The sequence below is a fragment of the Microtus ochrogaster genome (genome assembly GCF_000317375.1).
Source record: "Microtus ochrogaster isolate Prairie Vole_2 chromosome 14 unlocalized genomic scaffold, MicOch1.0 chr14_random_1, whole genome shotgun sequence".
In the NCBI taxonomy this organism is placed as follows: Eukaryota; Metazoa; Chordata; class Mammalia; order Rodentia; family Cricetidae; genus Microtus; species Microtus ochrogaster.
The window spans coordinates 36,457,254-36,483,016 of NW_004949096.1; the positions used below are offsets into that span (position 1 = coordinate 36,457,254).

The 25,763-nt window shown below is 46.5% G+C and overlaps 1 protein-coding gene and 1 pseudogene across 1 annotated transcript in view; both read left to right on the plus strand.

Moving 5' to 3' along the window:
* The window catches only part of Acoxl (acyl-CoA oxidase like), a 249,683-nt gene that overhangs the window by 197,818 nt on the left and 26,102 nt on the right, over positions 1-25,763 (plus strand). The window contains 1 exon segment of the mRNA XM_005364451.2: positions 9,497-9,567. Within this exon segment, the coding sequence (XP_005364508.1) occupies positions 9,497-9,567 (71 nt within the window).
* LOC113457996 lies at positions 13,339-13,490 on the plus strand (annotated as a pseudogene).

The following is a 25,763-nucleotide window of genomic DNA, read 5'->3' on the forward strand; positions in this document are numbered from 1 at the left end:
CACAAAACCAAGAGTGTGCTGTGGGATTCTGTGCTGTGTTCCAGTAGCTTCAGGGATGCCCAGCATCATCACTCAGAGGGAATGGTTTCAGCTCACATGAAGCCTGGCTGCTTCCCTTTCTCTGACGTCCAGCTCTGGGAACTCTGTGTTAGAGTGTCATCCTTCAGGGCTAGTGATCACAGGCTGGAATGAGGATGTGTCAGGGACACAGGTTCTTCACAAAGAAAGGAAGCAGGTGGCCCACAGGAGGACCACCTCAGGGTGACCTTTGCACACAGTGACCCAACCCCGGAATAACCAGTGCCGTGTCAGCATCCCTGATTCTGTTTGGATTCTACCTTCTGCTCTATGTGACAAAGAGGAGGAGCAAGGTAGGGACAGAGAGGATGGGGAATGGGAGAAACATTCACATCTCTGTGTGTTACTAAGAGGCAAGATTGGATTCCCTCATTTGGAGATCCAGAAACTTTGTATACCCTGAAGTGTGTTGGTTGTGGGGAGACTGGTTCATAGTAACTGAACTTGGAAATGACAGATATAAACCAGAATGCCAGTTCATTCATCACGTCAAAACCCAGCTGCTGGGGTCTACAAGCCATCCCTCACACAGGCGGAAAGCAACGTGCAACTAAATAGTAACCGAGGGTGCCTCAGGTCATGCCATCTGCATAGTGCATGCCTGCATGGTTGCAGATCTGAGAACCCACCGTCTACTGCCAAGGATTCTGTAGGTTACAGGCTGTCTGTGTTCCTGCGCTGTCTTGGTAGCCTTGACTCCAGACTCATTTACTTAAGAAATCTTCTTCTATTGGAGGTTTTGTTTGTTTGTTTTCCATATTTGGTGATTAGGCAGAAACACATTGAACACAAAGCCCCCATCCACACCCACACCCTAGTTGAAGGCAGGTGTGTCTTTGACCTCTTCATCCATGGCAGGTAACTAGTACTGGACTCATTCTTGGAGGTACTAAGGTCCAGGTCCTGGGGGTCTTCCCTCTGGGCCCTGTTGTACTGACCACAGATACTGTCCATCCCCAAACCTGGTTCTAACGTGAAGGCATGGGGAGCCTTTGACATACTTTTCAAATACAAACACATCTTCAAATAGCCACCTGTCAACTTTCCATCTGGAACCAGATGGTTCACCTTAGAAGGATTGTGACTCTTCCAGTGATGTCACACATTCCAAGTATAGCTGAGCTTGGTGTGTGGACAGTGCACACAGGCCCCAGGAGCTGGTTATCTGAGTTCATGTCCTGGTTGTCCTTCCACCAGCTCTGTGGTTTCAAGCCAGTCACCTGACCTCTCTGAGCTTCATTTACACAGACTGTGAGCTATGGCAAATATGGTGATCCAGATGATCACCCAAGGTTCTTAGTGTCTGACTCATTCCTCGTAATGAAAAGAGAAACAAGTGTTGTTAACCACTATCATATATAACTGAAGTAGATCTTGTTCCTGAAGAGGAAGTTCAACAAGTTGAGTGGTAATGTTTGAGGTCTGAATGCCAGGAAGAAGCATCAGAGATTTGCTGTCACCTCAACAATTTTGAACTGTCAGTTGGTTAATAATAATTTAAAAAGTGATTATTTTCATAAAATTACCCTCAGGTTTAAGACTAGATACAGAGTTCTTAGGTGTATAAAAAAGAAAATTGATTTGAAGCTAGTATTTGGGGAGCTCAGGAATAATTTGAAATAGAAAAACTCTATCTGTAGTGTAAAGGTTTAGGAGCCGGGGAGCTTGTCTCCATGGGTCAGACTGCTTACTGCACACACAAGGATCTGTGCAGCCAGGTATGGCTGCACATCCCTGTACTCCCAGCACCTTGGTGAGCAGTGATAAGAATATCACTGGGGCTTGCAGGCTGCTAGCCTATCTCCACGCTCATTGAGAGGCCCTGGCTTCAGGAAATAAAGTGGGGAACAAAGCAGGACACCCAACATCCTCCTCTGGTCTCTGCATGCACAAGTGTGCTCATGGTGCACACACTCGTGTGCCTCCACCACACACAAAACCAAACCAACACATGCAATGCAAAGGTTTGAACACACAGACATGTAGCAGGTCCTAAGGATAGGAGAGCACTGAGCCTGGGACAGCCAGAAGATCTAGCCCAGATGTTGCTGCGTTCACATCCAGTCGCTCTCCAGCAGAGGTCTCCAGGGGAAGGGACAAGAGCTCAAGAAGCCCACCGGTCTTTGCTGAACTGCACAGATATTGCCTGAGGACACTTTTGAAGGAGCAACACGCAGAGGGGGAGAGGGGAATCAGTCTGTTAAAGCTCAAACCTTAACATATCCCCAGGTGGAAATGAACTCAGAATCGAGCCAGTTTTATTAGGAACAAATGGGGAGAAAAGCCTTCTGGCATCAGTATCAGTTTGTCACCTGAAGGCTAGGGAAAACTAGGCTTGAGATGAAAATGTTAAGCAGTCTCCAGTGGCTTCTGTAGTGGGACATAACCATTACAGTGATGAATTGATATTTTTCTGTGAGGCGCATATTTATCTTGCCCCAGAAAGAGCATCTCTGAAAGCTCATGGTACCTAAGCCCCTAAGGGCGTGCCCATTCCAGGCAAAAAAGAAAACAAGCAGTCATTAAAGAAATGGCAACATCCACGCTTCCCAGCTCTGTGCAGAACTGTCTGTGACGTCTCTCAAAGCCTGTGAGCTTCATGTAGCAGGAAGCCCCTTTCTACTTCTTAATAAAGCGCCTGATAATTTTGAATGTCCATGTTAAGGGCAGGTTGTAATTATAATTAGAACACAGAATGCCATGGGGTTCTGCCTACTGAGAATTAATTTCAGATTCCTTTCAAGGACGTGTGTGTTTTGAAACGAGGCTTTCTTTGTTAATAAAAACATGATCGCATGCATTATTTAAAACAGCGTGGCATGTTTTGCCTATTAGTGCTGATTCCAATATTCTTCATGGGGCTAGCACTTTTCCTCCCAGCTGGGAATGGGGTTAGTCTTTGGACAAATTGCCTTTGCCTTGTTTAGCTTAAGCTTGCATCATTTTCTATGAAATTATGAAAATAAAATTGCCACCTCCCTGAATGTATTTTAACATTATGGAGGCACTGAATGCCACCTCTTCATCTGGAAATCCTGTGTGGGTCTAGGCACTTACCATCCTTTACCACTACTGAAGTGGCCACTGCCAACCCTTCCAGTATTGTCTTTTGTTAGAACCAGAGGTTTTGAGTTCATCTTACCGTTTGAATAACGGGTTTGTGCGATGTTTTGTTCCTACTGGAGGGTGAAGGGTGGAGAGGTGTGTCTGAGGGAAGAGTGTGAGGCCCTGTGCCAGCTGAGACAGTGCATTCTTTCTCTTGCCACCGGTTCTATCCATTTGGTAGCACAAACTTTGCCACAGTGGCCTCTGCAAATTCCATGTGTCTTGGTTTCTTTTCATCCGCTGTTGATAAAACATGCTGGCTAACACAGCTCCAGGGAGAACAGTTTATTCCCGCTTGGAGTTCAAGAGCCCAAGCCATCGCGGTGTTGAAGTCAAGGCAGCAGGAGCTTGAAGCAGCTGACTGCATCCCATACATCCACAGTCGAGAAGCAGAGGGAATGAACCCAAGCTGCCACTCAGCTCTGCCTCTTTGCAAGATTCCCCACCTCACCTGCCATAATTAAGATAATTCTGCAGAGGGATTCCCCGAGGCTCACCTCTCAGAGAACACTGGATTTTGTCTACTTGGCAAGTAATACTAACCATCATAGCAGTGAGATTCAAGTGGCTCCAGGGAGGGAGTCCTTGGTATGGCTGCACCTGATCACAGCTTCTCTGTGTCTGTCTCCATTAAATGCATGGATGGTGGGGCTGGCCATGGTGCTGAGGAAGGGCCAATGTAACTGGCTGACGGGCCTCTGTAGATTCAACCTCTTGGAGGGCCCAGGAAGGCAAGGAACACACCAGTTTTGTCTCCCCTCTCTCAGTCAGACATTCAGCTCAGCCCATGAAGGTATTCTATGAGCAAAAGGTGCTTCTGAGGATGGAGGATCCACACTTTACAGAGTCTACAATGTCGGGCTAGAGACACAGTTACATACTCAACAAGATCGCAGGAAGTCCTGGGCCTCTGGGTCTCTCCCACTTGAAATCAGAAAAACCCAGACGGTGACAATATGGTAGAAAAGAACAAGAGCCCATGGTCTCACCACACACATTCAACAGGGAGAGCCATGACAGTGAAGGCCCAGGGAGAGCCCCTGTCATGAAATCCATCCTAAATGGGAGCACGAGGCACTTTGTGGTCTTCAGAAGAGCGTGATGAAGGACTAGAGATGGTTAGCGCTTAAAAGCATTTGCTGCTTTCCCAGAGGGCTCAGCTTCAGCTCCTAGCACCCACGTGACAGCTCACAACTACCTGTAACTCCAGTCCCAGGGATCCAACGCCATCTTTGCACCTCCAAAGAAAGGCACCTCCATACATGTGGCACACGCACACGCACACACACACACACGCACACACGCACACACGCGCACACACTATAAAAGGAGCTTACATTTTGATTGCTTGTGGTTTTCTGTAATGATCTCTGCTGCAAAGAGAAGTTTCCTTGATGAGGGTGGAGACTACGGTTGTCTGTGGAAATGAGGAAATATATTTACCATGTAGTGAAGGGTTGCACTGGTTTAGGAAGGTGATGATTGGATGTGGGTAGCTGTCTGGTTCCCAGTATCAGACATGATCTCCCTCTTGTTGAGTGGGTCTTAGGTTTTTTTAGGGGGCTGCTGGTAACTGCCAAGGTACGCGTGCCATTATGGCACTCTTGGAGTACCATGTTATGTTGGCCATTGGTATGGTTCATCCGTGTTAAAGCTAGGTAGAGCGCAGCTTGCTTCCTGCCTTCCTTTGGAAGTTTTTGTGGCGCCTTCTGGTACCATGAAAGCTAGTCTTCAGGGAAGAGGATTGCAGGTCAGTTCCAGGTCAGGGACATCTGGGCCCTGTGTCTGAAGTGCATGGTGTCCACAGCAAGACGTATTTGCCTTCCACATCTGGGCAGAAACTAGTCTGTAATGTTGGACAATCCTGACCAAGAGCAGGTTTCTCATTCCTGGTGGGGGCGGGGATTCTGTTAGATGGTCTTTGGCTCTTGGAGGAAGCATTGTCAGCCTAGGTGGGAAATGTTCATTTAAACTACATATGTTTACTTAGACAATACTCGGTATTTTAGGTAGATAGTTAACACTATGGTTCCTTTGGACGTTTTCCCAGCCATCTTTACTGCTCTTTTACCTTCCTGTCCCTCCCTGACTAGAAGCCCCCCTTTTCTCATTTCCCTGCTCACAACACTCGTTCTCTGCTAGTCTCTTCTCCCTCGCTCCCCCAGGCCCTCCATGCCAGTAGTCCCTTATGATTTTTCTGTGTTTTGCAGTTACTCCAGGCTATGCATGCACATCTGAAGGCTTGGAGCTCCAGATAAGAAAGAACACGTAGTGTTTGTCTTTCTCGGTCTGGGCTACCTTGCTCACTGTGCTCTTTTCTAGTTCCATCCGTGTAGCTGCAAAGTTCATAATTTCATTTTCCTTTACTGCTGAGTCATATTCCATAGTGTGCATGGAATTTCCATATTCATCTGTTCAAGGGCATCTAAGTTGTTTCCATTTCCTAGCTATTGTGAATAGAGCAGCAATGCATCAGGCTGAGCAAGGATCTGTGGAACCTTTGCGCACATGCTGAGGGCGCTACATCTGGGTCATATGGTGTCGGACTGCTCAGAACCACTGAAAAGGCAACAGAAACCTGCCCTCCCTGGCTGTGAAGTATGTTCCTGCCCCCTTGTTTTCCACCATGTGATTTAAAAATTTACCTTGTACAGTAAATTGCAAAGATCTGTGTCAGCATTCTGAACTGAATATAAGTAAATATGTTGGGGGGGGAGAGGAAACACCAAATCATCTCAAAATAATCAGTATCCATTATATCCATGCTGATGGAGGGAAATGTGAAAGAGTAAAACAAAATAGGTTTTCCATTAGCATCAGGTTTAAGAATAAGACCTTTAGGGGACAGGCAGAATTCCTAGGGTCCCTTGGTCAGCCAGTCTAGCTCCATCAGTGAGCTCCAAGTTCAGGAACAAAAACGAATAGGGTGTAAGTAATAGAAAAAGACACCTAACATAACCTCTGGCTGCAATGTGCATGCAGTCTACATGTATGCACGCACACACACACACACACACACACACACACACACACAGGCACACCTACATGCATGAACAAATACATGTGCAATACATTCAAAATCTTTAAAAAAAAGATTAAGACTTCTACACCACCAATAAAAATAGACATGCAGAAACTGTCTCACCATGGCAATTCTGGATATGATGTTATATTAAAACACTATTACCCCGTCGTGTACTATAAAGTTAGACATATTTGCCAGGAGCACACGCTTAAGCATGAGTTTTAAAGGGCAGCATATTCTAGTCTCCAAAACACTTAGCAAATAACCTTTGAGTTCACATGAGCCACCCACACAAAAACCAAAATGAACTAGACAGAAAAAAAATTGCAAAAGCAACTGTCTGTTGACAACCAGATTTTCTTTCAGTCCTTGAGCTTTTGTCTATAAATAATCTGTGTGTTTCGAGTCTGACCATTGTCTTCGGTGGCTCCTCCTGACATGTTCTCAGTTCAGTGTGTCTTAAAACACATAGTAAATGTGTAAATCATGGAAACTATTGTGTTTTTAGAGGGGAGCTGTTGGAGATATGTGCTTTTTAGATACCCAGAGTGTCAAAATGAAGCATTAAGATGATGTATTCTTTCTTTGGAGCATCTGTTTATCTTTTGTGAGATCTTGAGCTTGATAAATCACCAGAGATAAAAACTTCATTTTTAACTTATTGTAGATCCCCAATGCCTAGAGGAGAAATGGTGCTGTGTCATCTCTCCGTGAATTTCCCTCTCTCCCTGCTGAGGACTTACAGGCTTTTATTTGCAGAGAAAACATAATGCTCTGGTGGCTTTTGCTCAGAAACCTGAGAAGCGAAGGGAAAAAAAGAGAAACATCCATTGACAGATATGATAATTTAACATGCTTTAATACTGGCCTAAAGTGGCATAGAGTGTTAAATAGGGAGAGACCACAAGGTAATTTTAAAGCAAAGTTTTAAGAATGTTTTTAGTTTTGTTTTTTTAAGTCGGGTATATCTGTGTGTTCTGTGTGAGTATGTACCACACATGGAGGAGTCCAGAGGCGTCAGATTCCTGGAGCTGGAGCAACAGGTGGTTGTGAGTCACCAGACAGGGATGCTAGGAACCTAACTTGGGTCATCCACCATAACAGCAAGGGCTTTTGACTAATGAGCTCTCTCTGTACTGTAAAGTGAGGGTTTTTTTAAATCAGATTTTACCTTCATCTGTTGACACTTAAAACCTCTGAACACATGCAGCAGAATGGATATTGGATACTTGATGGGGATATGATTTATAGATTAATCCAAATAACTGATGAAGGTATCTTTTGAGATACATAGATGGATAACATATATATTATATTCATTATACATACACACAGAGAGAAAGAGAAAGAGAATTTTGTCTCTCAAAATCACTCCAAAGTTCTCTCTTAATTGGCAGTCTGGCTAATCAATAAAATCCCCACAGATTTTACATGTATATATGAGTATTCTTCTGTATCCAAGGGGACCACACAGAAAACTTGTAGGGATGGCTTCTCAGCAGTTCCTACTGTGAACTTGGAGGATCAAAGTGCACAACTCATAAATAAGTCAATCAAAATGGTACGGCGTGAATGTTCACACTGCCTGCCGCTCCGCGTGTAAGGAAGTCCCCTGCTGCAGTGAGTGCCCCCAATGTCTTGCCTTGCCTTTAGTTTATTGGTCTTCAGCCCTAAGCAGGTGGAAGCACATTTAGGCACATTTTATTGAATGCTCACCCATTCCAGGCCACAGGCACACAGTTGGATTTTTCTGGTAACTGCCACAAAGATCTGCTTAAGGAGGTGATAACTTCTGCCCTAGGTTTCAGAGGTTCCTGAAGTCCCCAGAGCACATGGCCAACGGCATCTGTGAGCAGGTCACCTCATTTTTCCCTTCTCTCTACTCTCACAAAAGCGTGCAAGTTATGATAAGAAGCCCGTGGAATTATTAAGGTGGCCAGATGTTCTGGAGTTTCAAGCCTCCCTCTATGTTCTCACTCCAACAGCTACACGAAGAACTGATCTTTAGATCAGGAAGCTATTCCACCTGAATGAAGCATCTGCCTACTGTGTCAAAGGGTTGCAGTCTATCATGGCAGGGAAGGGCTGGCAGGGCAGGTCTTTCCATGGGGGCAGGAGTGTAGGGCAGGAGCTTTTCTCACCACAACAGACCAGGAATCAGAGTAGGGTTGGGAGGCAGGACCAGGAATCGCCCTTATTGGTCTCCTTCCTCCAGCTAGACGCAACTCCAAACATTTCTAGAATCTTCCAAAATAGCACCCTGGGGCCAAGCATTTAAACAGAGGTAGGTCTCTGGTCAATATTTCAGGTTTAAATCAGAAACTTCTGACCACTCACACAGGGTTTGGGCAGGTCAGGATGGAACCTGGGGTAATCTGTTACTTTGCCCGGTTGGATGGGCGAGCCTGCGGGGTTCAAATGCCGTACTCGTCTGGATGATTGACAGCAGAACAGCAGCGTGACCCCAGCCCTCAGTCCAGCAGTAAGAGGACAATCTAGATGGGTTAGACAGTAAACATCTTAGTCCCTGTCACCAGAAAAGGATTAGAGTCCAGGGATGCCAGGACATCTTTAAAAGTGAAATAATATAGTCAAAACCATGTGCAAGGAAGAAAGTCTATGTCCCTGTGTTTATTTAGATTAAAAAATGGTGCTCACACGGCAGACTTTGATGAGAGACTGGCCATGGGTATAGAGAAGAGGGGGTTCCTTTATGGAAACTGTAACGTGCACAGAAACATTCAGAATGATTTAAGTACCCATTAGAGCATTTTTGTAAACCATCTTGTGATTCCCTTAACCATTCTGTCAGAGAAACTTGGTTGAGGAAAGACGGTTAAATACACTTGGGGAGTCTGGGACTTACTTGGGTCAACGTCTGGGGCCATGTCATGTTTCCACCACACAGTGAACTAATGCATGGAAATCACTGTGGAAGAGCATGGCTGAAAGCTGACATCAAAGATACCAAGGCAGAGTTGGGATTCCCTTCATGAAGTCAACCGAATAGGGACAGAGTGTAGTCGCTCAGGGTGGCTCATGCCGTGGCTGAACCCAGGACTTTCTGGTGGTTTCCCTAGAGGTTAGCTGACTCTAGTGGCCTTGTGACCATGGGAAAGTCTTTGCACACAGATTCCAGCCCATGCAGTGGACAGGCAGGGAACTCTACGTGTCCCTAAGCTAGCATGGCTATCATGCCATTTGTTTCTGCCATAGCCACGAGGTTCCACACAAATGTGCTGGCAGTCCCCAGGGAGGTCACTCACCTTTCTCTCTCTTCCCTTCCAGTTGCACTAGAGCAGTTGGCGCTGGCCGTGAGGCGCTGTCCGGACAGGGAGGACCAGGCCTTGCTAATGAAGGTAGGTTATCAGATAAGTCCTTATTGCCTTAAAGCCTCCTCGCATTCTGATTGCCCAGAGGAGAGTTCCGTGTTTCACAAGCGGGAGTAGATTTATCATCTCTGAATTTTGTGCTCCAGGGGGATATGCTTGTCAGTGGCTGGCGGGAGGGTGGCTGGGTAATGAGCACAACCACCGTCTGTGGAACTCAGAAGTGACAGGAAGTGGGTGTCGACGACTCGCAGGAGCCGACGTGATTCTCTGCGGGTTTGGTTGGTTTTATTTAAACTTATCTGACAGTCTCGATTCTGGTAGCAGATTTATGAGACTTGGCCAAATTCCATGTCTCCGACTATATTTTTTAATTAAGACAAAGGATCCTACACCTTCCCAGTTGGCTCCGTCTTCCCTTTCGCCACCAGAGGGAACGCCACACAAATTAGACCTCTCGTGTCAACCACCGAGACAGTCAACACATGTCATGGGCTCTTTGTCCTTGAGTCAAAACAAACTCCCCTTCTTCTCAGCAACAATCACTTTATTTCCTCCAAGATGGCACGGACAGAGGTGAGGTATAACCTATATTTAGGCTGCGCACCTAGGAGATCCCGAATAGGTCAGGCAAGCAGTCTGCGGACTTTAGTAAAACTGGAGGAGAGAGCAGCTCATTGGGGTAGAGGCGTACACGCATTTCCACCGATGACTAAGCCTCCTGTTTTCACCTAGCAATGTACAGACTGACCTTGAACACCAGTGTTTCCATGATGTCATTTCCATTCTGTGCCACCAGGAAACCGTATGTACCAGGAGTTGCATTTCTTTACCTAAATACAGACCCTTTACCAGGTGTCTTCAGACTTGAGAAATGGGTGGGAAAAAAAAATAGGATGTCACTCTAAGGGATTTTCAACTCATTTGCCTAAGGTGTGATATTTTCGGTCTGTCTATTTTTTGTTTAAAAATAAAACTTTCAGTGATGTTTATTTTAAAATAAACATTTATAAACTTTATTATAAAAGAAGGGCTGCTGATTCCAAGTGTTGGATTGGTCTGGGAGACCTGGTTCATCTGAGTCCAGGATGACTTGGCACAACAGATCCAGACACTTGAGCTCTCTTGCTGGTCTCAGGTCTTCCACACCATTTCATTCCCTGCCCTGAGCTCCATCCCTTAGCCTGTCCCTTCAAGTACAGGTTGGCTTCCTGTGATCTTGAGGCAGCCTTGAGTCATAGACACTCCCTTGGGTTTTTTTTGTTGTTGTTGTTGTTGTTTTTTGTTTTTTTGTTGTTTTTTGTTTGTTTATTTCTTGAGACAGGGTTTCTCTATAGCTTTGGAGCCTGTCCTGGAACTAGCACTTGTAGACCAGGGTGGCCTCGAACTCACAGAGATCCGCCTGCCTCTGCCTCTTGAGTGCTGGGATTAAAGGCATGCGCCACCACCGCCCCGCAACACTCACCTTTTAACCAGCGTCATTCACTTTTCAGACACAGAACCTCTGCCATCTTCTCCCGTCTGCTCTTTGACACCTCTTCTCTTAACTTGGTCACCAGGACCCTTCTTCAGGGGGAGAAGCTCCTGGGCTCCCCTCCACCCCGCTCCACGAGCCTCTCTGGGAACTTATGTGGGAATCGCAGAGGCGTGTGGGTTAGAGAACTGAGCACTAAGCTCAGGAGCCCACACCATCAGACCCACTTCTAATTACCCTGCTGGTTACAGGTCCGCGCCCCTCTCTAGATTTCTTCTGGTCTCAGACAAGTAGGTGAAAGCAGCAAATTGAAGGCCCCTCCTCCCAAACTGTCACCTGTTGCTTCTCATGCCGGCCCGGCTTCTCTAGTCCACTTGGTTAGAAACAAACATTTAGATGTGGGATACAAATCAGTCTTTCTCAAGAAGCTCTGGAATGTGCGTGCCTCTCTGTATTTGTGTCCTCCCTGGTGGCTCTTCAGCCTGTGTGACCACAATAACTGAGAGATCGTCTGTGGTGTTTTTACAGTATCTTCGAGATATTTGAGCAGGCCTCATCAAAGGAGTTTTACTGAACAAAATTATGTGCTCAGTTCATATCTACCAAAACTACTTTGTGACTTTTTCTTCAAGAGATTGAGGTTTCTTTCATGTCACCTATGAGAGGCCACTATGTGGGTGTGACAGGAATGTGTAGGATTTTTTGTGGATATGTGTAAAAAAACAGTAGGTCGTTTTGAACATTCTTGATCAGCTGTCCAGTGTGTGTTCACACTAGTGTACTTTGGAGTTTATCTGTAGTAAATTTCGTGTGTGTGTGTGTGTGTGTGTGTGTGTGTGTGTGTGTGTAGCTGAGAATTTCAACAATGTATTTTGATCTTATTCATCTCCATCTCTCAATTCTTCTCCAATCTGCCCCCCTTCTTTACCCACTTTACTTTATGTCCCCCATTAAAATCCATCAAGTCCAATTTGTGCTGCCCAAATATTCCTAGGAATGTGACCTAATACTGAAATGTGGCAGCCTATGAGGGGCTCCGTGTTTAGAAAAGCAACTAATTTTCCTCCCCCAGCAGCTCTCAGATGCTCCCCTCTCCCTGCTGAGATTTGGTCTGGGTGTGCACAGGTCTTTTGCGTGCTGTCACAGTCACTAGGAGTTCATATGCACAGCTGTCCTCCTGTGCCCAGAAGACACTGTTTGGTTGTAGTCACCCTCTCTCTGGTTTTTACAATCTTTCCATAGCCTCTGCTACAATGATCTCTGAGCCTCGAAAAGAGGAAGTGCGGTATAGATGTTCCATTCAGGGCTGAGCCTTCCAAAGTCTCTCTGCACCTTGGCCAGTTGTGGGTCTATGTTAATCACCATCTATCTATGTGTAATAAAAAGTGAAATAGAAACTTCTCTGATGAAGGTTGAGGATTCATTGATCTATGTGTAATGATAAGTCATTAGGAGTCAAATTAATAGTACATCCATTTAGCAGAATAATAATAATAGATTTTCAGCTACTGCCTGTGACCTGTATAACCGTAGTCCCTAGGCCCATTATCAGGGCAAGTGCGGTTTCAATTTATGAAATAGAGATTAAATCCAATAACAAAGTGGTTGGTTACTTCTATAATGTTCCTGCTACTGTTAAGCCATAAGACATGTCTTACCAAGCTAATCATCACTGTAGCTCACAAGATTCACCGCTAGGTAGCATTAATGGTTACTTTTCTGCTCTGATAGTGTGCATAGAACCTTTCAGAATGATAAAATCTATCCAGTAGGGATACAGCTTCCATGTTAGTACCAGCATGATTTTTTCATATTCATATTCATAGATGTGGTTGTGTCTTTAGCAATAGGTCTTACTGTCGAGTTCTGGAGTTGACCAAGAGTATTGGAGATAGCCTGTAATATTTGAGGTCTGTGGGACCTCACTGGCCAACAACTCCAAAATAAGTAACCCATTCCTGGCACTGGGCTTTTTATTTGTAAGACAGTGTATCTAGTACAGACATTGTTAACCCATTTTAGAGTAATTCTACTTTAACTCATTTTATTAATATATGTGTGTGCATGTATGAATACACACACATTCACACACATATATGTATGTATATGTATTTTGATAAAGCTTCTAGAGTAGGTTTCTATATGAGTTCTTTGAAAGGTCCCTAGTGTTATTTATCCCTCTCCACACTCCCTCCTCTATCCTGCCCTCTCTTCTCCCACCCCAATTTAACACTTCATATTTATTATTCCATTTTATAAATTTCAAAATTCTACTTCACCTCATGAAAATTTGTTGAAGGCCAAAAGCAACAACAACAAAGCCACAAATGTTTACTGGTTGGGGAAAACTGTGGCCAAGAAGGTGATGTTCCCAGGGTAATGCTCATTCACTGCACCTGGGATCTTCTGAGCCTTCTAATTTTCCCCAAATTTGGGAAACTTGACTGTATGATTTGTGGTAGTGGAGTGGTGCACTTTCAACATAAAGCCCCCCCCACATACACATACCCCCAAAAAAAACGGGGGGGGGGTTGGACCAATGATGGTATGATGATACTACTTTTCCATGCATGGTGTTGATTCCTACTGTCAGGCATTGCTGAAGCTAGAGGACAGGTATGTAACTGGAGGTTTCTCTCCTGCCCTCCAGTTCCCAAATAAACTCAAGTTTATATTAATTATAAAAGTTTGGCCAATAGCACAGGCTTATTACTAGCTAGCTCTTATGTTTAAATTAACCCATTTCTATTATTCTATATTTTACCACAAGGCTCATGGCTTGTTACGTCATATCTTGCTTCTCTGGTAGCTGCTGGTGTTTCCCTTGACTCTGCCTTCTTTCTCCCTATGCCCATTTGGATTTCCCACCTAGCTATATCTGCCCTGCCATAGGCTGAAGGGGCTTCTTTATTAACCAGTGGTAATAAAACATATTCACAGCATGCAGAAGGGCATCCCACTTCACAGGTACTTTAGTCTAACCTGTGAAAGTTACATGGAGCTCTGAGAAGATAGTAAAAGATGAGCACAGAGAAACATAGAGCTATGCCAGATTCAAATTCCCCTGGAAGAATCAGAAGTGGTTGGTGGGACTCCAGATGGTCAAAGCCAGAGCCTCTGCCCAAGATCAGAATAAGCAAGCAGGGAGGGGAAGTCAAGACCTCTGGATCCTTTAGCTGCTCCCTGGCATAGCCAGTGGTAAGAAGACCTACAGAAAAGCCCCGCTCCCAGTGTCCCCTCCCCACAATACCATAAGAGCACATACAGGTATCCAAGCTTTGATGGACACAAGACACAACTGTGCTGGCTTGGGGTTCTGTCCTCCTGGTTTGTCAGTCACATCCTCTTCTGTCCTATCAGATGTGTAAGGAACTCCACCTCATGCCAGAACATGAAGGGACAGCTGTTCAGTCTAGAACACGACAGTCCAAATGCAGATTGTCACTGTGGGATCAATCAGGCCTCCATTCTCCTGCTAACTAGCTGTGTGTCAGCATCCTCTCCCTCCTGCTTCTTCTGATCACAGACAAATGCTCTGGCACACCAGGAAGTTTCTCACCCATGGGAGAGGAGAGTGGCTCTGTGACTCCCATATGCCAAGTAGGATCAAGACCAGTGTGATTTGACTGGGGCTGTTCCTACCACTTCAGCCTTGAAAGGGCTGGGAATGGGGCCCTGAGTAGAGAGATGGAGGTGAGGGGCTTGTGGCCTTTCCCCAGCACTGCTGGAGCAGAGCAGATACCTAGATTCTACAAACCACTTACTTGTTCTCACTGTTGCTAGATTGCCTCCTCCTGCTTCCCTGTCTCTTCATCAGTTCGGGGTCTCCACTACATTAATCCTCCCAGGTCGTGGTGGTCGCCATCCTAGAAAGCTGCCTACTCCTGGCTGTACCGACCACTCCCTGGGGCTCCCCCAGCTCACACTGAGCAAGTCTATACTCATCCCAGGCCCCTCTTTAGGCTCCTGTCACAATCTTCCCCTCCAATGGCCTCAAAATGATGGTATGGTAGATGGCTTTTCTCTATCCTGAAGCTGTCACCAGGCCCCGTATGACCCCGTGCACACCCTGCCGATGTTTGGTTGGACATGGTTATAGCCTATGATGCCAAACATGCATCCGAGAGAATCCACTCGGCCCTCCCCACTGCTCTCTCTCCTTCAGGCTCTGTCAAGGTGACTCAGGTGCCCCATGTCCTACATCTCATTTTCTAGATTCATTTCTGTGCCTAAGTCCACCCCACCTTTGGAAAAGGATGATTGCAGAATCTGTCATCCAAACCTGGATATTTTATTTTTTGCAAGTAAAAGGGAAATTTAGCTTAGATGACAATCATAAGCCATGACTGACCTAGACAAACCAGGGCATCTGGGCCCTCCTCTTTCTCAGTCAAGCTCAAAATCCCTCCCTGCTATGGTTTAAACCTAAAATGTCACCTACAGACTAATGTTTGAAACCCTTGTCCCCCAGGTAAGGCACTATTCAGGAAGTGAGACTCAGCTGGTGAATTTGGGGGAGTGGCTTTAATGGTTATAGCCTGGCTCCTTGTTTCCTGTGATTTAAGCAGGCACCACCACCCTCTCCCACTGCCATGAATGCGGCCACGCTTCCCCGCCACTATGAGCTGAAACCCTTGAAAGCCACAGGGCATTTCCTTTCTCTGGTTGCTTCTGGTAGGTATTTTGGTCCCAGCAGCGTGTAGGTAACTCATACCTTCTTTCAACCAAACAGTTTGGTCCCAGCAGCGTGTAGGTAACTCATACCCTCTCTCAATCAATCAAACAGCTCTACTTTCCCCTCCAGTTTCTCTCTCAGTGCTTGTGAAGACTCTTTGGTTCCTGTTCCCACCAGGTTTGTCCTGACACTTTTAGAACCTACGCCTCCATGCTGGATGACCGAATGTAGAATGGTCAGTCTCTCGGTGACATCTGTACTTGGACCATCATGCCCTAATCTGACATTTACCCCTCCTCACCTTGTTCTGGCACCTGTGAAGTTCCTGACACACCCGATAGGCAGCATTGTTTTCCATCTGGGAAATCAGGAGCTTCCCTGGGACTAAAACCTCTCAAGGCCACTTCCAGACCTCCAGGCCTCCCTTGGATAAGCTGGAAAAATAAGTAGGATGCTCATGGGATAGTGGCCCTTCCCGGGAGCTGACACTGCTCCCCAGTTCAGGAGGCAAAAGGTAGTGCTACCCTTGAAGCAAGGCAGTAGAGCTTCCCTGGCCGGCAAGGTGCAGTGAGTGCCCAGAATGTTCCCCATGTTCAACCTTTCAACTTGGGCCCAACTCACTTTGCCTGACTAAGTAAGACCTTGGCTAGAACAGTGATGACAGACATTTCTGTAAATAGAATCTGACATCACAACCCATGGCCCGTAGAAAAAAGTAAAAAGAACCAAGCTGCCTTTGAAAATAAGAAAATAAAGCAACAGGCAGCCAGTGAGGCCTGCTTATCACAGAGCCTTGCACTTCTGCTCCCAAACTGCTGACCTTTGGTAAGGGCTGCCCATGAACTGGCAACCATGGCTGGGAGGGGAGCTGTTTCCTGGTGGGATGGTGATCCTTTGCCTTGAGCAGACATGACAAACATCTCTCCTGTTTCCCATTCACCTGGCACCATATGCAGGGCCCCTGAGGATAATGGGCATAGCTTCCAGGTAAGAGACCCAGGCTGAGCAAATGCACAGAAATGACGGTGAGTTGTCAGGGTCAAATGCTTCTAGAAGCTTCCTCAGCACCATACCACCCACAAGGCATTAGTGCTGGCCCAGGTGCAGAGGAACTAGGGCAGATGTGGGAAGAGGGCCTTCCTCTGACACATTCTTTTGCCACCAAGTCCGGCCAGATGCAACTGTTTTTCCCATCTATCCGTGTTCTAAGAAACCAGAGACACCGGAGCCTTTCTTCAAACCAGACATTGCCTAGTGGCAGACACCACCTGGCCCTTCAGCCTTCCACATTTACCAAGTCAACCTCTTCCAGAAGCAGGCACTTTTCTCCTAGCCTGATGGAATCCTGTCAGGAATGAGGGCTTTCACTGGGAACACAATGCCAGTGCCTTTGCTTGGAAAGGGCTGTGCTGAGGAGAAAGGAAATTTTCCACATGACGGCTTCGCTGCTCGGCACCCCTCCCAAAAGCTCAGAAACACCCAACAAGCTGACTGTCCAGTGTTTCTTAAACTGTCATTGTCACAAAGATTCTTTCCGCTTCACTTCTCGCCAAGGTCCCCATCCCCCCACACTGCCTAGCCAGGGAGAAGTGACTGAGCCATTCAGCATCCAGCACGGGGCACAGCGCTGAACGTCCACACAGGTGCCCTTTGTGTCCCTTTGTGCTCAGAGGTGACCTTTGGTTCCCAAAGGGTACTCATCAGGGCAACTAACCCTCTGAGCAGAGCATTCACTGGGGACTGTCCCGCCCTTACGGGCTTCTGGCAAGCATCAATTTGCGCCTGTCGAGTGGGCGGGGTGGGTTTTTCCCTCTTTCCTGCTCTCTAACTGCTCTCTCTTCCTTTTCTCAACGTGTGTAGGAGGTAGCCAGTTTAGGCCAAACCTAGCAGCCAATGGTTACTCGCAAACACCTCTTCTCAGGCACCCGCGCTTTCTTATGCAGGTGGCCCCTTTTCAGCCCCCAGGACCCCATCTCAGCTCTGTGCCTTTGAGACTGTGTCTAGTCTCTGATCGGCAAAGCTTTCTCTCTGCCTCTCAAGCGGGGGCCCTTTAGAGGGTGTCACACAGAATACACGCCCAAGGCACCAGTCAGTCATCTGGGGTTGCTCATGGGATTGAGCCTCCCACACAGGAAGAAAGGGGCTCTCATCGGGGGCTTGACTGCAATTTCCAAATCCAGTCCAGGGTACCAGTCCATATTCTGACTCCCGTCGGTGCCAATGACGTCACAGTGTCAGGGACTGTGATGGTGGAGCACTGCCTTCAGCCACTGTTCTGTCCCCAGGCTCTTCTTTACTCCTTGCAATCAACGGCCACATAGAGGGGAGTGCACATGATTGCAGCAGTCCCTTAGGACTTCCTTAGAAGGTTATTCAACAAAAGTGGCTTGAGTTCCCATCATGTGGCTGGTAAGGTTTAGTGTCTGGCTCCTTTGCGATATTTTGTCTGCAGGCTTGTGCTTCTCAGAAGGAACACAGATATTGGTGATGTAGAAATCAGAAATAAATGGTTTTCTCTCCTTCCCATCTCTCTATGACCCTGGAAGGTCCCATTCATCACACCTAGGGGGCTTCTCACACATGGTTGTGACAAAGCTCTTCAGGGCTGTGCTTAAACCGCATCTCCAAATCAGTGGGGGTACTCATCCCAGTGAAAAGTTAATTTCGGAAGTGACCTCTGGAACAGAGGCCTAACTTTTCAGCTCCCAGGACCTTTAAATTCAAGGAAAGGTGGTGGGATCCTGGACTCCATAGCAGGCAGAGAGGAGTCAGTTATTTTCCGGCTGTTGCTGGTATTTGCTACAATCCCACTTTTTTTCCTTTGTTTCTTTTTGTTTTTTGAGACAGTGTTTCTCTTTGTAGCAGCCTTTGCTGTCCTGGAACTCCCTCTGTAAACCAGGCTGACCTCAAACTCACAGAGTTCCACCTGCCTCTAAATGCTGGCATAGGCCACCACTGCCCGGCCACAATCCCACTTCTAAAGCATTTGTGAGTACCTGTTATATGTCGGGCTCTGCACTAGGCACTGCCGATGCAAATGACAACTACTTTTATATAGCCCTGGGTGACTAGTTAGAGACATCAGTGTGCCCCAAATATGCAAAAACCATGGAGTAAACTAATCCCTGAGGGGGATATTTGATAATAGGGGACCACTCAGCTAGTCTCCAAGACAACATGGATTGAGGGAGGACTCCTCAGAGGAGGCGACATCAGGGTTAAGTCTCTACATCTCTGCAGGAAATTAAATTTAGCTGGCTGTGTGGGTTCCAGAGTGCTTACCAGTGTTGTTGCCATGACAAGGTATGTTCTGAGTTTTCCATTTATAGAGTAGTTTAAGTGCACTGATGTGTGCCCTAAAGTTGATGCCAGAACAGGAACCCTGACAACGGCCTTGCCAGGGGAGGGTGTCGGAGTATTCCATTTCGACATATCCACATTTCCCTAACTGACCTCAAGGTGCCTCGAGGTAGCAATTAATTCTCCTTCAGGCCAGGAAGACCTGGTTTTCTCAAGTGGATATCTAGACAGGAGTCCTGGAAGGGAATCAAATGGGAGCGGCCATGAATAGTCACCGTAGAATTGTTCTGAAAGTTTGGTCTCTAAGCCAGAAGCCACTGGAAGAGGAGGAGGGTGTCTCTTGACTTATAACAAGGGTCTGCTCTGCTGTGGGACTCTCCACTTCAGCTGACCCCTCACAAAGCTCTCTGCTTAGGAGCAAGGGGCCAACGCCATTCTGCTATGAACAGCACGAAGATCTGGCTGTGTGTGCTTCATCACCCAGGGGAACACCAGCATGCAGATGACAGCAGTTGTGGGGCCATCCTGCCAGTTCTTTCACTCGACGCTTTTTTGTCACACAGCTAAATCAATAGCTAAGTAGAAAGGCAGATAGGTGGCAGAGATCCTCATGTTTGGAAATGCAGTGAGCCCTTCCTCCAAGCATGGCAGGCTCAGCTCTCTGGGGACCTGCCCTAGCATGCCAGGCACAGGGCCTGTGACGAGGTAGGCCTCCTGGCGTACTCTGTCCCCCCATTTCCTCTGTGCACAGCTGTACGGAGCAGATTTCATTTCAAGTTGCAATTCTAGAAGACAGGGCACGAGGGGAGGCGATCACTTGGGACAAAAATTGAGAAGCGTTTGGTGGGAATCACACACAGGAAGCTGAGAGGAGCATTTGGCGCTGAGACAGGTTAATGTCATCAGGGAAGAGAGTCTGGCTGATGTTTGCCATTTCATCAGTAAAATGGGGAGCAGGATCTGAAGTGCACAGGGAGCTCCCCTCTGCACCCGCTCCCTCCGAGGGTGGGTGGAGACAGCCATCAGCGGGTTTCTGTGCTGCTGCTGTGCATGCAGCCTAGCAGACAGTCACATCGTCGCCCTGTGTCTAGAAGAACACACGTTTCCCAGAAGAAAGCTATAAGGGGACACCAGAGCTACCGTTATGGGAAAAGTTGCACTGGTGGCTGATGAGGCGGCAAACCCCAGCACCTGCTCGCCACCTGCCACATCTGCGCCCTGAGTAATAACGGGATTTATTGAGAGTTCGTGACTTCTGCTCTCTACACTCGATGAACTAACTCTTCCTTCTGTCCTTACTAAATTTTAGTGGCTTGCTTCTGGTTAGGTGTCCATTAAAGAAAAAAAAATAAAACTACCCACCAGAATACCAATTATAGCATGCGGTGGGAAGGAGGAGGGACTCATTAGCAGGCGGGGAGAAAGGAGAAGAGGGAGGAAGGGAGGGACAGAGGAAGGAAAGAAAGTGGGTTGTTTCTACACTAAAATATCAGGGAAAAGTAGTCCACATGAAGGCTAAGCAATTGCTGTCCCTCTCAGTCTCCTGGTGCAGTCTTTCCAACTTTGACGAGGTCTTTCTACATTTTTTCTGGACTGTCAGAGATTGGACAGGGACAAGACAACTTGCATTCTGAAGCCTCAGCTGGATGGGAAGGACAACTAAGCACAGCCCCCCCCCCCTCACACACACACAGCTGTCTGATTAATAGATGACACCTAAAAGGGCTCTCACAGAGCAGAAAGCAATGGATGCCAGGACTAGGAGCAATTATGGGAACAACACTAGCCTGCCTTTCAAAGTAAAAGACCCAGGTTGTATGAAGAGTCAGACTTCCTCATGCCCATCATTTCTTATAATGTAAGAAGTCACTTAAAAGAGACATCAGGAGACAAACCAGCTGGAAGAGCTGACCCAGGGCGTAGCATGTATAGAGTCCTCTGGGCTCTTGGGAAGCTTCATGTTCCAGAACTGTTGAAAATAAAGCAGAAAAATAACTCAAAATCTGGAACAGGCTACTGCACACTGCAGAAGCAGCATGAGGAAGAGCAAGCAGAGGGGGAGGACGGAGAGGAGGAGGGAGAGGAGGAAGAAGAAGAGGCACTGCTTACTAAAAGGTCCCAGGAGGCAGTCTACAAAGACAGTAACCGGGACTTTGGTTCTAGAAGCCAGTGCAGTAAGGCAAGAAGCAGAAAAATACAAACTGTATCCTTTTGGACAAGAGAAGAAGAAAAGCAAGTGTTGACATATATATGGCATGCTTGCTTATCTGTTTAAAAATACTAGCAGGTGTGTCCGACTGGCAGCCACATGCTGTATGTGCCTGGGATGGCCATAACGTACCCAACACAAAAATGGTACACTTACTTAAAAGTTTATGGGTTTTTGGTTTCGTATAGTATGGTATGGTATGGTATGGTATATAGATATATGATAGATGGATAGATTGCACCCTTGTCAACTATAAGCTTTGCTGCTCTGTGGATGGCAATGTTGTGTCATGGTTTCAAACAGTCAGACTCACCTGTAAGGTGTTTCAAAACAAGACACAAGGGGAGAAAAACAAGAAAGAAAGAAATTAATTGTTGGAACTAAAAAATTGAGTCCTTCAAAGTTATGGATACAAGATCAACATGAAAATACTGATAATATTTTGAATACTAGTAATGAACACCTGAACACTGAATTTCTAAATACATTTTAAATGTACAATATACTAAAGTGCACGCACACACACACACACACACACACACACACACATGTCTAGTGATAAATCTACCAAAATGTATGGGGCTTTAATGTGTGGGACTGATTAAAATGCTAATGAATCAAATCAAAGTAGGTCCATACAAATGGAGAGAATCATCAACTGGAAGCCTCTACACAATAAACATTTAAGTTCTTTTTATCATGATATACGGGTTTAACATAATTCTTATTGAAGGATCTCTTAGTGCTGGGAACAGAATCATCCTGAAAATTTTAAGTGATGTCAAGTACCTAGAAAAGGCTGACAGATCTTGAAAAGCAAATGAAAGGGAGGCATCAGTCAAAACAGTTCCAATCATTGTAATTAGAGAAATCAAAACTACATTGTTGGTAGATGCGTGCACACACAACTCAGTGGCTCGTGCCAGGGACTGCAGAAGCATGAAACATGTACACAAATAGGACCACCTGGTTTGCTGAAATGGCAACAGCAAACCCAACAGCCTCCCCCAAATGGTGCTGCGGTGATTGGGCACTCATAGACCCAAGAGGATGAACAAGAAGCCAAAGACGGTGGAGAATCGGAAATGGCAATAAGTTAAGTTGATTCTGGAGTAAAACACTTCAGGAAAGGAGCCTGACTGAGCTGAGCGTTTATCCACAAGTCTCCAGCTTTGATGTATGCTTTTCAGTCAATGTGTAGATCAGATTTCTGTGGCTATAACAAATAATCCAACTAAGCAACTTATATAGAGAGAAGACTAGTGGCTACAGTGGTACAGGTCCATCATCCAAAAGCTGGGGTATACATAGCTCAGTGGTAGGACACTGGCCTATAATGCATGAGGCCCTCAGTTTGATCCCCAGTGCCACAAAATGAATGGGGATAAAAGAGACTAAAGCTCTGTTTTGGCTTATGGTTCCGAAGGTTTTGGTCCAGGATTGGGTATGTGCCCTGCTTTGCGGTGCCTGCTTTGGGAAACTGGGTAACAGAGCAAAGCCTTCCATTTCTGTGCTAAGATGCCGGATGGACAGAAGAGCCCTGCTACCCAGTATGCCGAGGGTACTTGCCAGTGACTAGAAGACGTGCCACCGCGCCTTGCCTCTTAAAGGTTTCAAGTTGAAGATGAAGCCTCTAAGATGAAGACTTTTGAGAGACATTTGAGATCCAGGCTGTCACAGTTAGCTTGCACAGCAGGTTATGTGGGCCCCTGGGGGTGTAGCCCAGCCTGCATGGCTAGCTTGCTGAATTTGCTCCTTCCTGCAAATGCAGCAAACTCTACAAGGTGGAGTGTGTCTGCAGCCACAAGCCAGCTGTGTGACACCAGGACTGGAGAACTCTTTCCCTGTCCTCCCTACTTAGTGCTTAGACACAGCAGGGCTCAGGTCTCCTGCTGTCCAGAACATTCACTGGGTCAGAGAACATGGCCCCGGTCTCCTGAGCTTTCTCTCATCTCGCTTCATGTTTGTTGATTTCGCTTTCTGTGCTTTTTGTTTTCTGTCTTCTGGAGACCAGGATACATCTGTGTCCAGGCCTATCAGAAAGGCAGATAGCAGGCTGCTCTGGGGGCTGTCCCTGCCTTTTGTCAACTCCTGTGTGTTTGATCAACCATGACACCAGCATGTGGCCCATGCTGAAGAGAAATCCTCTCTACCTCAGCACATGGTGTTAGAGAGAGAACTAGCCAAACTAGCCGTGAACTCCGTCCCCACCTGCCACTGCTGGAGTGGACAGGTTGAGTTTGAACAATCTTAAATTAGGACCAGTTCCTTCAGATGGTCAAATAAAACGACACTAAAACTGACACACCCTGCCTTCCCTTTTGGGTTAAATAAGGTTAAGACTGCCTTGCCTGAGCTGGAGGGGACTGGATGGGAACTAGGCAGCTCCCAGGTAGGCGTTGCTCCAATCTGGTCCAATTCAAGCCACTCTCCAGTTGTAGGGAATGCCCTGAGAATTCGCAAAGCTGGTATTTTCTTGCTAACACTGACAGAAATGCCTTAAACCGGGAGAGTGCACCTTCGCCCATCAATTTTCCAAGGCAGGGACGGGGATCCCAAGCGGCTGAAGGCTGAGGCCAGAGGCAGACCACTTCATCACAGTGAGAGAACTGGGTTGCTGCCGGGGAAGCTGTTCTGTACTCACGCTGCTCTTCCTGTGTGTTAATAAGCTTTGTTCATCTTCTCTGACACCATAGGCCAACTTGGTCCATTTGCTTCATCTCCCAGCTTATTATGCAGCTCGGGCTATGTATGTAGGCCACCGGCTTGTCATAAATCCCAGGCAGTTCCCCCTCCTCCCATTGTGGGTCCCAGTGGGCCTACACTCCTGGGACCCACTCGAGCTCCTTGGTCTCACAAATGCACATGGGGCCCAGATAGTGGCAATGAACACAGTGGGGCATTCTAAGATGCATGAGTTACAACTTTTTGATCATGTTGTGGTCAAGGAGTGAGACACATGACCAGATAATTATACCAGCAGGCAGATTGTGTAACGGAGGGGGAAAAAAACCCACACAGTTGTGAGAACCCAAGAGGGAAGAAGCCAAGGCTTGTATTCTGAGAACGTGGGCATTTCAGCTTGGAGTTTGCCATTTCAAAACAGAGGGCCCAGAGCATGAAATGGGATGCAGAAGCTATGTGATACTCATTCCGTCTATGTTGTTGAGTGCAGGGCTGTGCTCTGAGAAGCCTTCCAGACCCAGACACATGCAGGTGCTGGAGGGAGAGGCCTGTGTCTGTGGCTAGCATAAGGGTTTTACTGTCAACTGCTTCTGTCAGAGGGAAGGCTCTACAAAGTGATGATGTACAGTCTAGCCAGTGTTCAGATCGGTACCACACACAGGACATGTTCACTAGTATAAAGCACTATGAAACACACGCAAGTGCATTGCACATGTAAGTGCATTGTTAAGCTTTTCAACAGCTGGTAGCACCACAGATGTGTTCACAGCAGTGCCACCCAAGCTGGTGAGGTATCTCTGAGGGGAAGTTGTAGCATGAGTAATAAAAACACAGAGCCAGACATTGGGGTTCGACCTGAAAACCAGAAAAGCAAAGCAACCAAGCCATTAGAGAAGTCTTACCTCTACCAAGGCTGGGTAACTGCAAACTAAGCCTCTCTCTCTCCTTCCATTTTATATTCCCTTTAGTGCTGGGATTAAAGGTGTGTGACTCCCTGGTACTAGAATTAAAGGTGTGAGCCACCACCACCTGGATTTGTTTCTGCACTGATCTTGGGTAGCCCAGGGTGGTCTTGAACTCACAGAGATCCATCTGCCTGTCTTTCAAATCCTGGGATTAAAGGTGTGAGCCACCACTGCCTGGCCTCTAGTGGCTTAGTTTGCCTTTCTGATCTTTAGACAAGTTTTGTTTATTAAAACATAAATAAAATGTCACTATAGGAAGTTTTCAAAGCACTACAGTTTTTTGTTTTGTTTTGAGACAGTGTCCTTACTCTATACCGGGTTGTCTTAGAACCTTTTTTTTTTTTTTTTTTTTTGGTTTGTTGAGACAGGGTTTCTCTGTAGCCTTGGAGCCTGAGCCTGTCCTGGAACTAGCTCTTGTAGACCAGGCTGGCTTCGAACTCACAGAGATTCACCTGCCTCTGCCTCCTGATTGCTGGAATTAAAGGTGTATGCCACCTCCACCTGGCCAACCTTTCTTAAAAATAGGATCCTACTATGGCTTTCTAATTCTTGTTTCCCTTTTCTAATGCCTCCTGGAAACCAATGATCTAGTCTCTGTCACTACGGTTTTCTTTTTTTGAGAATAAGTAGAACTCCACAATCTTTAAACTTTCTATATTCACATCTTTCTCTTGGCACAACAACTTGGCAGTTGGGCTGAGTTGTATTCTGTTGTATGGAGCTACCACAGTTTAGCTGTTCACCCACTGAGAACTGTTTGGTTGCTATAAATATTCTTGTGTAGGCTGTTCTATGAACGTAGGCCTTTACTTCTCTAAGACAGCATTCTTCAGCTTTGGTGCCTCTTTTGGATCGTGAATGTCCCTCCCTACTTGCGTTAAAGGTTTAATGCCCACAATGACAAGGTAAGAAAGGAGG